The 12209-nt window shown below is 38.0% G+C and overlaps 2 protein-coding genes across 11 annotated transcripts in view; one reads left to right on the top strand and one right to left on the bottom strand.

The window, feature by feature from the left end:
- C3H2orf88 (chromosome 3 C2orf88 homolog) overlaps positions 1 to 11984 on the top strand; it is a 74817-nt gene extending 62833 nt beyond the window's left edge. For all 4 annotated transcript variants that reach the window (XM_059168597.1, XM_059168599.1, XM_059168596.1 and 1 more), the window contains one exon: positions 7943 to 11984. In XM_059168597.1, the coding sequence (XP_059024580.1) occupies positions 8106 to 8393 (288 nt within the window). In that variant the 5' untranslated portion in view covers positions 7943 to 8105 and the 3' untranslated portion in view covers positions 8394 to 11984. The remainder of the gene's footprint in view (positions 1 to 7942) is intronic.
- HIBCH (3-hydroxyisobutyryl-CoA hydrolase) overlaps positions 1 to 12209 on the bottom strand; it is a 144033-nt gene that overhangs the window by 38643 nt on the left and 93181 nt on the right. The window lies entirely within an intron of this gene.

The raw sequence follows: 12209 nt of genomic DNA, 5'->3' as shown, positions 1-12209 counted from the left end.
GATATAATGCCTGTTTGCCATTTCATCTATGAGTTGGGAAGAAGGAGATGGTAAACACAATCAGTGAATTGCAGTGAAGAGCAACTAAAGAACATCAGTCTTCTATTATTCATAGAAGCCCTACGGCTAAACTAGCTGAAGGTTATGACATAAATATCTTACCAAGTACTTTGAGGTCCTACAGACCATTGAGAGATGTGCTCAAACTAGTAATATTCTATCCCTTATTACACTCTTTAATCTAGTTCTTTTGTTAAAGCTATATATCCCTCTCCCCACTCCACCCCTTTAGCTACTACTTCAGGAACAATACTGTTAAGGAAAAAGGCCTCCACATTTCCAAACTGATTTCTCTTTTATTGACATTATTCCAACCCAAAGCACTCCCCAAGTTCCCAAAGGAAGTCAGAAATGGATAAAGCCCTTGAACTGGCAATGGTGGGTAGAAGGTGGCTTCTTGCTCTTCTGTAAGTGATAAATATGACCACTCAATTTGGGCTGATTCAGGCTAGGGTGAGAACAAAGGAAACCACATGCCTATCACAGGAATCATACATGGGCTAGTCTGTGCTTTGGATGCTGCCCCACCACTTTAAAAGCTAGAATTTTAGGCTGCTTCAAGCTGGCAGCCCTTTTCAGGGCTCCCAGGATATTTAGGTCTCCCAGGATATTCTCAAAAACTGTTACATATATTTTATTGAAGTAAAGATTGGAGTAAAATAACAGAGTACAATTTAACAAATTCTGACAAGTGTAAATATCCATGTAATAAACACTCTAATCAAGATGTACATTTCCATTATGCAGAAAATTCTTTCATGCCCCCTTCCAAGCAGCCCTTACCCAAAGAAAATCACTTATGGTGTCCATTCATGGAATTAATATTCCATTCTTAAACTTCATAGAAATATGATCAGCCTTTTGTATCTGGCTCAACATATTTCTGAGACTCACCCATGTTGTTGTGTTCTTTTTTATTCTCAACTAGTATTCCATTTCATGGAGATCCCAAATTTGCTTAACCATTAAACCCACAGACGGACATTTCAGTTGTTTTCAGCTTTGACTGCTGTGAATAAAGCTTCAGTGGACATTATTATGCAAGTGCTCTTTTTGTGTGTGACATGTTTCAATTTGTCTTAAATGAATACCTAGAAATATATATACATCATTTTGGGGAGAAGTACACCTTAACAATATTGTCTTTGATATCATAAACATTTCTATTTAGATTTTCTCAGTAACAATTTGAATTATTCATACAAATAATACAAATTTGTATTATTCATACAAATATACAATATACAATGTAGTTCTTTCATATATTTTGTTACATTTATCCCTGTTTATACTTTTCACCCAATTGTAAGTGGCATTAATTTCATCTTCCAATTATTCACTAAGTATAAATGGTTGATTTTTGTATATCAGTTTTAGATCTTAAGACTTTGCTAAAATATCCTAATTTTTTGTACATATACATAATCCTTACGATTTTCTACATACATAATCATGACATCACAAATAAAGGCAATTTCCTTTCTCTTTCTGACAGTCTTTGGATTTCTTCCCTCCCCCTAATGCAACATTAACAGCAATCATGAGAATGAACATTGCTGATTTATTCCGATCATAGAAAAATTATTGGTCTTTTACCATTAAGGTTAACATTAGTTTGAAGAAATTCCTATTGCTAGTTTGCTGAGAATTTTTATCATGAATGGTGCTAATGGTATTACCAGATGTTTTTTCTGCATTTATTGTTAGGATTATCTAGCTATGGTAATCTTTTTTATGTTAATATGTATTTCTTGACTTTTGAATGGTACATTCTTTCTTGCATTCCTGGTATAAATCCCCCTTGGTCATGATGTAGTAACCATTTTATATAGGAATTCAGTTTGCCATTTAAATAAAAAATGATCTATGTCTGTGTTCCTGAGGGTTACTGGCTTGTAGAGTTGTTTTGTTTTACTTTTTTTCCCCCCACTTCAAGTGTCTTAGCTTCTGGTAACAGTGTAATCCTGATAAGACACAGAATAAATTTAGGTGTTTTCTCTGTTTTCTGAAGAGCTTAAGACTGGTATTCTTTCCTGGAGTGTTTGAAAGAATTTAGAGCTCTAGCTAGGAACTTGGGCCTGGAGGTTTCTTTTTCAGAAAGATTTAAATTACAAATCCAATTTCTTTAATTGATAAAGGGCTAATTGATAAAGACTATTTTCTCTTGTGCTAGTTTTGGTCATTTGGTATTGATATAAAGTTCATAATATTCCCATGTTGGTCTTGTACATAGCCTCTGTACTAATGTCTCTTTTCTTACATACATCTTGGCAATGTGTGTCCTATCATTTTTCTTGATCAGACTAGAGACTTACCTATTTTATTAAATCTTTTTAAAAACCAGCACTGGTTCCATTGCTTTTCTCCACGTTTGCCCTTTTTGCTTTCATTGACTTCTGTTCTTATCCATTTTATTTCCTTCTACTTACTTTGGGTTTATCTTTCTTTTTCTAGCTTCTTATGGTAAAAGCTTAGATCATGGATTTAAACTAAACCTTTTTTGCTACGAGCATTTGAAATCCCATTTATTTCCCTCTAAGTTTTTGTGGTGCATTTCAAAAATTCTGGTATGTTATGGTTTCTATTTAGTTGAAAACATTTTAATGTCCTTATAATTTCTTCTGGGTCCCATGGTTTATTCAGAAATGTGATAGTTTCCAAGTACTGGGGGGCTTTTTTTTTTTTTTTTGCCACTTATTTCTAATTTAACTCTAATGGTTTGAAAATAAAACTTTCAAGGTTCTGAATTTTTTTGAAACGACCATGTAGTTTTTCTTAAGAGTATATATCCTACTGCTGTTGGGTATAGCCTTTTATAAATGTCAGCTCAAGTTGAATTCTAGTGTTCAAAACTTGAATTCCTTGTTTTTTCCTTTGGATATTCTATCAGTTACTGAGAGCAATGTTCATTTCTCACTTGAGTTCTCTACTTTCAAACTCTGTTAATAGTTACATATACATTTATGACTGTCATGTCTTCCTCATTGACACATACAATATGCCTCTGTATATCTGGTAATCCCCCTGGTCTTGAAGTCTACTTTGTCTGAATGTCAGTAGTATTTTTTATGCTTCCCTATTTGCCAGGTGTATCCTTCCTAACCCTCTTGCTTGCAACCTTTATAAAGGACCTTAGAGGTAACATATATAGTTGGATTTTTAAAAGACCTTATTTTTTAGAGCAGTTTTAGGGTCACAGCAAAATTGAGCAGGTAGTAGAGAGCCCCTGCATCCCCACCCTCAACACATATGGCCTTACCTACTATCAATATCATACTCCAGAATGGTACATTTGTTATATTAACATACCATCACTCCAAGTCCATAGTTACATTAAGGTTCACTCTTTGTTGTAGTTTCAATGGATTTTGACAAATGTATAATGGTATGTATCCACCACTGTAGTATCCTACAGAGTAGTCCACTGCCCTACAAATGCTCTGCGTTTCACCATTCAACCTTCCCTCCTCTCTAACCCCTGGCAACAACCAGTGGACTTTTTACTATTGCTTTGTTTTACCCTTTCCAAAATATCAGAGAGTTGGAAAGATTGGCTTAACTTAGTAATAAGCATTTAAGCTTCCTCCTTTCCTTTCCATGGCTTGTTAACTCACTTCTTTTTAGCACCTAATAATATTCCATTGTCTGGATATACCCCTGTTTATCCATTCACCTGAAGGACATTTTGGATGCTTCCAACTTTTGGCAATTAAGAACAAAACTACTATAAACATCCATATGTTGACTTTGGTGTGGACACAATTTTTCAATTCATTTGAGTAAATACCAAGGAGTATGACTACTGGTTCATATGGTAAGATTAGGTTTTAGTAAGAAACTCCACCCTTACTTCCAAAGTGGCTGTACTATTTTGCATTCTCACCAATGAATGAGTTCCTGTTGTTCCCCATCCTTGTCAGTATTTGATGTCATCAGTGTTGGAATTTTCACCATTTTCATAAGTTATAATGGTATCTCAGGGTTGTTTTAATTTGTTTCCTAAGGTAGAATGTTGAATATCTTTTCATATGTTTATTTGACATCTGCATGTCTTCTTTGGTGAGGCATCTGTTTAAATCTGTTGCCCATTTTTAAATCAGGTTGTTTACTTGAGTTTTAAGAATTCTTTGTACATTGTAGGTAATTTGCAAATATCTTCTCTCAGTCTGTGGCTTTTCATTGTCTTGACAATGTCTTTCATGAAGCCGAAGTTTTTAACATGATGAAGACGAAGTTTTTAACAGTGTCTTCTGTGAAGCCAAAGTTTTTAAACAAATTCTCAATTATTTCTTTCATGGATCATGCCTTTTGGTATTTTATCTCAAAGGTGATTGCCAAATCTAAGGTCCTCTAGATTATCTAGATTTAACTCCTAAATGCTATCTTCTAGGAGTCTTATAGTTTCATGTTTTACACTTAGGTCTGATCCATTTCGAGTTAATTTTTGTGAAGGGTATAGGTCTGTGTCTAGGATTTTTAACATGTGACTACACAGCTGTTTCAGCACATGTTGAAAGACTCTTTGCTCCACTGTATCACCTTTGCTCCTTTGTCAAAGATCTGTTGACTATGTTTGTATGGCTTGAATTTTACTTTTTAAGTAGCCTGCCTTTAAGCTGGAATTTTTAGTCCATTTCCTTCTAAATTTTTGATATGTAAAGATTTAAGTCAGTCACTTTACTGTTTTCTAATTGTCCTATTTTCTTCTTCTTATATTCTTCATTTCCTGTTCTCTGGGTCCAATGTGTCTAAATCCTTACTGTTCTTAAGACATACTTTATCTTTTCCCATTTTTCAGATTAGACAGATCTATAGATGTCTGTTCATTAATCCTTTCTTAAGTATTCAATAGCTCATACAAATGAGTTTTTCATTTTAGTTCTTGAGTTTACTTTTTTCTTTACACTTCCCATTGATGAGATTCTCTATTTGTTCAGTCTTTATGATCATTTTTCCTTTATGTCCTTGAACATAAGCAGCTCTACAGTTCTATTTAGCTGTGTTAACTACCAAATTATGGGTCATTTGGGGGGTCTATTTCTAATAACTTTTTTCTTGGACATGGGACATTTTCCTGCTTTTTTGCATACCAAGTAATTTTTTTATTCTAGGATGGACATTATGGATAGGAGTCTGGATTATGTCATCTTCCTTTAAATGGTATTGTTTTATTCTTTGTTTGAACTTAGTCCAATATGGCCTATGGCTAGCTAGACTGTTTTTGTGAGGTTTTATTAGAACACAGGCACTGCCTACTTTACATATTGTCTAGGTTTTTTGCTTTTATTGAAAGTGAGTGTGTATGTGCAAATCAGGAGAAAGGCAGAAGAAGAAAGAATCTCTTAAGCAGGCTCTATGCCATGCAGAGCCCAACCAAGGGCTTGACCTCACAACCGAGATCGTGATCTTAGCTGAAATCAAGAGACGCTTAACTGACTGAACCACCCAGGCACCCCTCTATAGCTACTTCTGCACTACAACAGAAGAACTGTATAGTTGTGACATAGACCATATGGCTTACAAACCTAAATACTATGCTACTTAGCCCTTTAAGAAAGTTTGTCAACCCCTGCTCTAGGATTCACACCTGCCTCCTAAGGCTTCTGTGAGGTTTCTCCACTAAGGTTGGTCTTGGAACTCCAAGGATTCTACAGCACTGACTTATGATAAGTCTTGCAAATCCTCTTCCTGTATGTGCACGTCTTAAGTCCTCAGACAGGTGATCTTGAAGAGACCCCATCAAATAAAAGACCCCATTTCTGCCTCTCCCCACAGCTCCCTTGTCTCTCGAAATTTCATCTACCTTCGGGATTCCAACCTCTTCAACTCAGCAGGACTGCCACTCTGCTCGGGCCCAACCTCCCTGAGATAATAATGCTGCTCAAAGATGTTTCCAGGCAGGATGCTGAACTGTGGAGTTTAACATTCTGTGTTTCCCTTCTCTTGAGGATCACAGTTGTCTGCTGTTGTTCAGATATATTTTGTTTATAGTCATTTTGGTGAGGTTTAAAGTCATTTTGGTGAGGGTAAATCTGGTACTACTTTGAAAGCTGCTTTTGCAAAACCAAAGATCCTAGAAAACAGAATATCGTGATGACTCTACTCATTGTTTAAAAAAAAAAAAAAAAAAGATTTTGAGGGAGAAAAAAAAAGTGGGGGTGGGGGCAGAGGGAGAAGCAGCCTCCCCACAAAGCAGGTAGCCCTATGTGGGATTTGATCCTAGGCCTCTGGGATCATGACCTGAGCCAAAAGGAGACTTTAAATGACTGAGCCAATCAACTGGCTTACTCATTGCCTTTTATTAGACATTTATTGTATAATCATTTTCAGGTTAACTATGTACAATTCTCTTAACCATTCCTCATAGTACAAAGCAGATACTGTGTTAGGCCATTATACCTTGGTGATGTAAAACCAGGACAGTTCCTGTCTTTAAGGAGTTGTCTAGTAAGCCAAGCACTAGACACATCTCTCGCTCCATTTTTGAAATACATCTTTGGCAAGGTATATGGAACTAAGGGTAATTAAAAGCAGAGGACTAGATTTCTGCCACTTCCCAACCATATGTCCTTATAAGGGGTAGTAGTGTGGGAGAACTTGGGTAGATTTTATAGGAATCTAAATATTGTCAAATAGCAAAAGTCACCTTTTCTGGACTTATTATAAACTACTTAAAAACTACCATGCATTTAAATTTTTTTCCAAATTTAGGATTTATATTAAAGTAAAAATTTTCCCATCATTAGTAATACAGTCAAGAGATTCAAGAAATACTCAAAAGGAAAAAAAATATCTCTCTGCCCCAAGATCTGTTGACCTTTGTGCTACCTTTTATATATTTATTTCTATACCTTATTACGTATATATTTACTAAAAGCAGACATTGTTTAATAAAAATATGTCCTTTAGATCAATAGTTTTGTTTCAGAAGTCAACTGAGTTTGACTTTATCAGCTTTTCCAGAGCTCCATCGTTTCAGTCCATAGTGCAGCAGAGACTTCGCCTGTGCTTTCTCATGGCTAGACTCCCTCCAGCGAAGTTGCTTTGTACTTAGCTACCCTGAGGTCCTATCTTAAGAGATGTTCATTCAGTGACAGCACCCAGTTGCGAAGCACATCATGAGCCCTGCAGCCTACTTTCTGGCCAGACATCAAACAAGAGTGAGACATTTTAGGGAGGAAACTTTTAACCTATTTTAATCTGAACTTTTCCTATAGTTTCATAGGGAACATCTAGAGAGAGGTGGCTTTGCTACATCTAACTTGTGTTGCCTCAAGGCTGTTATTCTGTCTCTTTAGTTGTAAACATTGAACCAGGGGACAGAGCCTAACTCTGATAACAGCCCAAGAACATGTAGACTCATGGGGTTTGAGGCAGGAACAAATGTTTTATATGCTTGTTTCCTTCAACAGGACAGATCAGGGGCTGGCAAACATTTTCTATAAATGGCCACACAGTGATTATTTCAGGCATTTCAGGACACATGGTCTCCATCAAAACCACTCATCTCTGCACCGCAGCATGAAATTAGCCAGAGCCAACATACTAACAGCACAGCTATGTTCTAATAAACTCAGTTTACAAAAACAGGCAGCTAGTATTTGAGCCAAAGGCTAGTTTGCTGAACCCTGGTATACATAAATAAATCTAGGCTAGTAAAAGTTAAACTGTTTTTAGATTTATAAAATTTTCCAGACCTTGAAAAAAAATTTCCTATTTTGTAAATTGCCAATTTTACTGAGTTGTTTTCTTTCTATTGATAAGATAAAGTTATTCTTCCCTCACAAGTGACCAAAGTGGTAAAGGGTCGGTCTCTACACGCTACCTAATTACACAGTATTTTGCATTTGGTAGCTTCAAAATGAAACTTTTCTTTTCACAGATAAACACTACAGGTGAAGACTGGCAAGAAGAAACACTGATTTCTGAAGTGCCTGGAAAGGAAAAGCTCTGGTCAGTTTCACGTGGACAAGCCCAGTGTTTTCCAGAGATGCTGCTGAAGTAGTCTTTGCTACTGCTTCTCTTCACTCAGCGCTCTACATAACATGGGCTGCATGAAATCAAAGCAAACGTTCCCATTTCCGACCACATTTGAGAGTGAGAAGCGACATGCAAGTGAAGAAAGCTTTATGCCTGAAGAGAGATTTCTACTGAGGATGCCTGCTCCAGTTAATGCCGACGAGGAACTGAAGGAACCACGAGGGCCTGAAACTGTGGTCTTTGAGTTTGCACACCGCCTGTCACAGGAAATTCTCAGCGACGCCCTGCAGCAGTGGGCGGGCAACAACATGAAGTACGACGACATCCCGTACATTGAGAGTGAGGGGCCCTGACGCCGTAGGACGCTGAGAATAACTTTCTAGAATTGTGGAGGAAGTTGGTGCTAGTTTAAACACATGAAATAATAGCAAAAACTGGTGTGAATAAATACAAATCACTCCACTGGGATGGAGGAAAAAAAGTCCATGATAGTATCAAGAGTATACAGGAGTACCTAACATGACATACGATAAGCACTTTTATGTTAACAGCAAATTCTTGCTGCTTGGTCTTGGGTTGGAGTCATTTTAAAGGGCTAAGCACAGGGCCCGACCACAGTAGTCAGCTGTGTGCCATACCACTTCCTTCCTGAGCACTAGTAGTAGCACCAAAGAAATCAAATGGTTATTTTCAAGATGCTCCTTTTAAAATAACTATTTGTTAATTTACACACACAAACAAGTTATGAAAAGGATTTTTCAGATGTCTTGGCAAAGAACTTGCACTTAAGCCATGGTAAATACTAGCGGGTCATTTGTCAAAGCCATTTGTGTCAAGGATCCCTACTTAATACATACGATCAAGCAGTAGAAAGCACCCCTTGCAGAAGAAGTGCACCTTGAAACCTGTCCTTAACCACCTTCAACCTCAGGTCCCTAACTAACCATAGCGGTTATTATAGAACTCAATACTTCACACAACCTGAACAGGATACAATTTACAGAAGCCATGACAATGTTTATGGCATTGACTTAAGCAGTCCAGTGATCTAACGAAACAAGAACTTTTGCAAACACCAAAATATTAAAATAACAGAAGTCCTGCTCAAGGTAGAAAGCAGAGCCTCTTCTCAGTGCTGTAGGTATGTGAAGTTTTAATGTCTCAAAGATGTAGAGAGTTGGTGTAATGGGCATTCCTTCCCATCTTTATTATGGACTAATGGGGCAATTCCCATTCCGGTTACTGTGGGGCCAGTCTATGCATGAGACTATACAGTTGCATTACAAAACAGAAGATCAAACACTCCTTGGAAGAGAGTACTCATGTATTTTTTTTTTATGGTAATGATGCCCATAAGGCATTTCCAGCCATATACTATTTTCTAAATCTCGCTAACTTTTGGGGGAATTATTTTCTTCCCAAGAATTCAGTACTCTTTAAAATCAATGGAACAGAAAATCTGGGAGTGGAAGAAGATACTAAGAAAACATAGCCTGCAGAAAAACTGGGACTCAGTCTCTAGAATGGTCTTTTCATCCAGATTTGTTACACACTGAGTTTAGTTGGAAAGGGAATTACTTAAGTCTGTGTGCATTAAATTCTTTTACTAAGATTCAACAGACCCTTGTCACTGACTGCTAAAGGAAGGCAGAAAAAGACTGTAACCTTTTTAATGAGATAAATATGTATTTGGCCTTGTAAGAAGGCAGAAATGCTACCTCTAATTTTAGCTATCCTTTGAAACCCACAAAGAGTGAATTCTCCCTGTTGTGTGGACAAAGAGAGTACTTTGAAGTGAGTTGTGTACCATCTTTCAGTTACCAAAGGACACCGGGTCCTTCAACTTTCATTTCACCTAGTCCCAGGATTTGAACTGTCCTGTTGTACTTGCAATCTAGAAACTTATACAGAAAAACCATGACCCCTGTTAATATAAAGATCTGAAGTCCAAAAGCTAAGGAACCAAATTTTTCTGAAAATGCAAAATATCTTTCAAGCTCATGAAGAAAAATTTAGGTTTTTGAGTATACTAATGACTCAGACAAAAGCCTAGATGTTGCCATTTTTCATTCATTTTATATCTCACAACAGACCACTTTTGCTGCAAAGCATTTACTATTTAAAAGATACAGTATTAGGGTGAGAACACAAAGCCATAGCCACACAAAATTTTTCAGCACACGTACGATGTAGACTGTTGAGTTTTCTTATAAATATTTTAACCTCAGGTTCCTCCTGTGCCTGGGCCCCTATGTCCCAGGCGTGTAGCAGGGATGCCTGCCAGGTCCACATCTAGCAAGAATTCTCTGTTGCCACTCTGACACAATAGCAGTACTGTTTTGTTACCAAGCACCAACACCTCACTACTGACTTTAAGATTTTATTTATGTATTTGACAGAGAGAGATCACAAGTAGGCAGAGAGAGAGGGGGAAGCAGGCTCCCCACCGAGCAGAGAGCTTGATGTGGGGCTCGATCCCAGGACCCTGGGATCATGACCTGAGCTGAAGGCAGAGGCTTTAACCCACTGAGCCACCCAGGCGCTCCGTCTACTGACTCATTTTAACAGAGTTAGGTCTTGCAACAGAGAATTATCTTGGAAATATATGCTCTGTTATGTCAAACTATGGATGGACAAGGAACTACGAGGCCTGCATCATCAGTGGGTTAGTCAACACACCAAACTAGGGGCAGGCAGGGAAAAGAACCGGTTAAACAGATGAGTGCTGCATCCGATAATCAAGACACAGTTTGGTCTTGATGACAAGAACAGATGAGAACCTCTTTGATAGAATAACTTCTTTCATACCTTCGGATCTAAATATTGGATCTACTTCATTTTAACTTTCATGAACGGTCAAAGAATGGAGGATCTGTGTGATAAGGAAGGAACATGTAGAACAGAAGACGGAGAGAATTATTAGCTGCTGGGAAGGGAGACATTTGTTCCGACTTAGAAATCACACACACACATGAAAGACAGGGGCCAAACTGTAAGGGAAAGGAACCCGGGAAAACGGGGGCTCACGAAACAGCATCACATCAGGCTCCGTCAGAAGACACACGGCAAAAACAAGTCTCCAGGGTTCTCGCCGAGGGAAGGGAAACAGTAGCAAGTTCCTTTCTTTACCACACTGGCACGTGCCCAACCACTGAGTCTTTTCCCTTCAGAACATCCAGGATAGGGGCAGACGAGCCTGGTGTAACCAGCTACCTTGGATGGCAACTGCCAGGGCAGCAGGTGACCAGGGGAAGTGTGCTGGTCCCTCACCAAGCCCCGCAACAGTGCTTCACTGTCCCCCTGCCCAGGTGACGGGCTCTTGTGTTGTTCCCTTTCAGCTGCCAGCATCTGATCCCAGAGGTCTCAATTTTCAGTTCGCTTATCTGTTCTTTGCAAACTATCTGAGGTCACTAGCACTCAAAGCACAATTTAAGGGGATAAAACTGATTTTAGTTCCATAGGAATAATTTGTGTCAAAATGCCTTATTCGTATTAAAAACAGACGCATTGAATGAAGGAGCTAGCCTGACACTCCTATCCCACTTAATATCACCGACATTTTATGAGAAGAGGGAACTGTACTTTTGTATTCTATGGCTTTAGAAATCAAAGTTAGAGACACATGATCAATACTGTCAAGGAATAGTGAGTTAAAAACAAAGTTCCAACAAATATATATTGTTTGCTTCATCGTAATGCCCTCATCCTGTATTTGTGCGGCCCCACTGGACATGCCTTCCTGGGAGCAGTGGGCACAAGCTCAGATGTACTCCCTATATATTACTTTGCAAAACTCAAGTTTTGTTCATTCTCCTCCTTGTAAGACTTAGCTATGAAATGGTATTTTTCCAAATATTTTTGTGAAAGCATTTTTTTCTAACCATACAATAAAAGTCTAGTTGCCACGAACTAGCTAAGTTCTGATTAAAGCAAATGCCTTTCAATATTGTGTACTGTCAAATTTTTCGATATAAAGAGCTTAACATTTTCTGCATTTCTAATGAAGGCAAAGTGAGTAAAACTCCACTGACAGAAATTATTTCTTGGATCATTCAGGTCCAATTTAAGAGCTGTAAGAATATTAATGTAAACATGTCCACTACCATGCCATCTGTACTCGGAATCTGTTCATGACTTCTCGCGCGGGGCGGGGGGGATGCTTCATGTTA

This window comes from Mustela lutreola, chromosome 3, assembly GCF_030435805.1.
Source record: "Mustela lutreola isolate mMusLut2 chromosome 3, mMusLut2.pri, whole genome shotgun sequence".
NCBI lineage: Eukaryota > Metazoa > Chordata > Mammalia > Carnivora > Mustelidae > Mustela > Mustela lutreola.
Note: the sequence above shows the minus strand (reverse complement) of the source record. Positions and strands in the feature narration are given on the sequence as shown.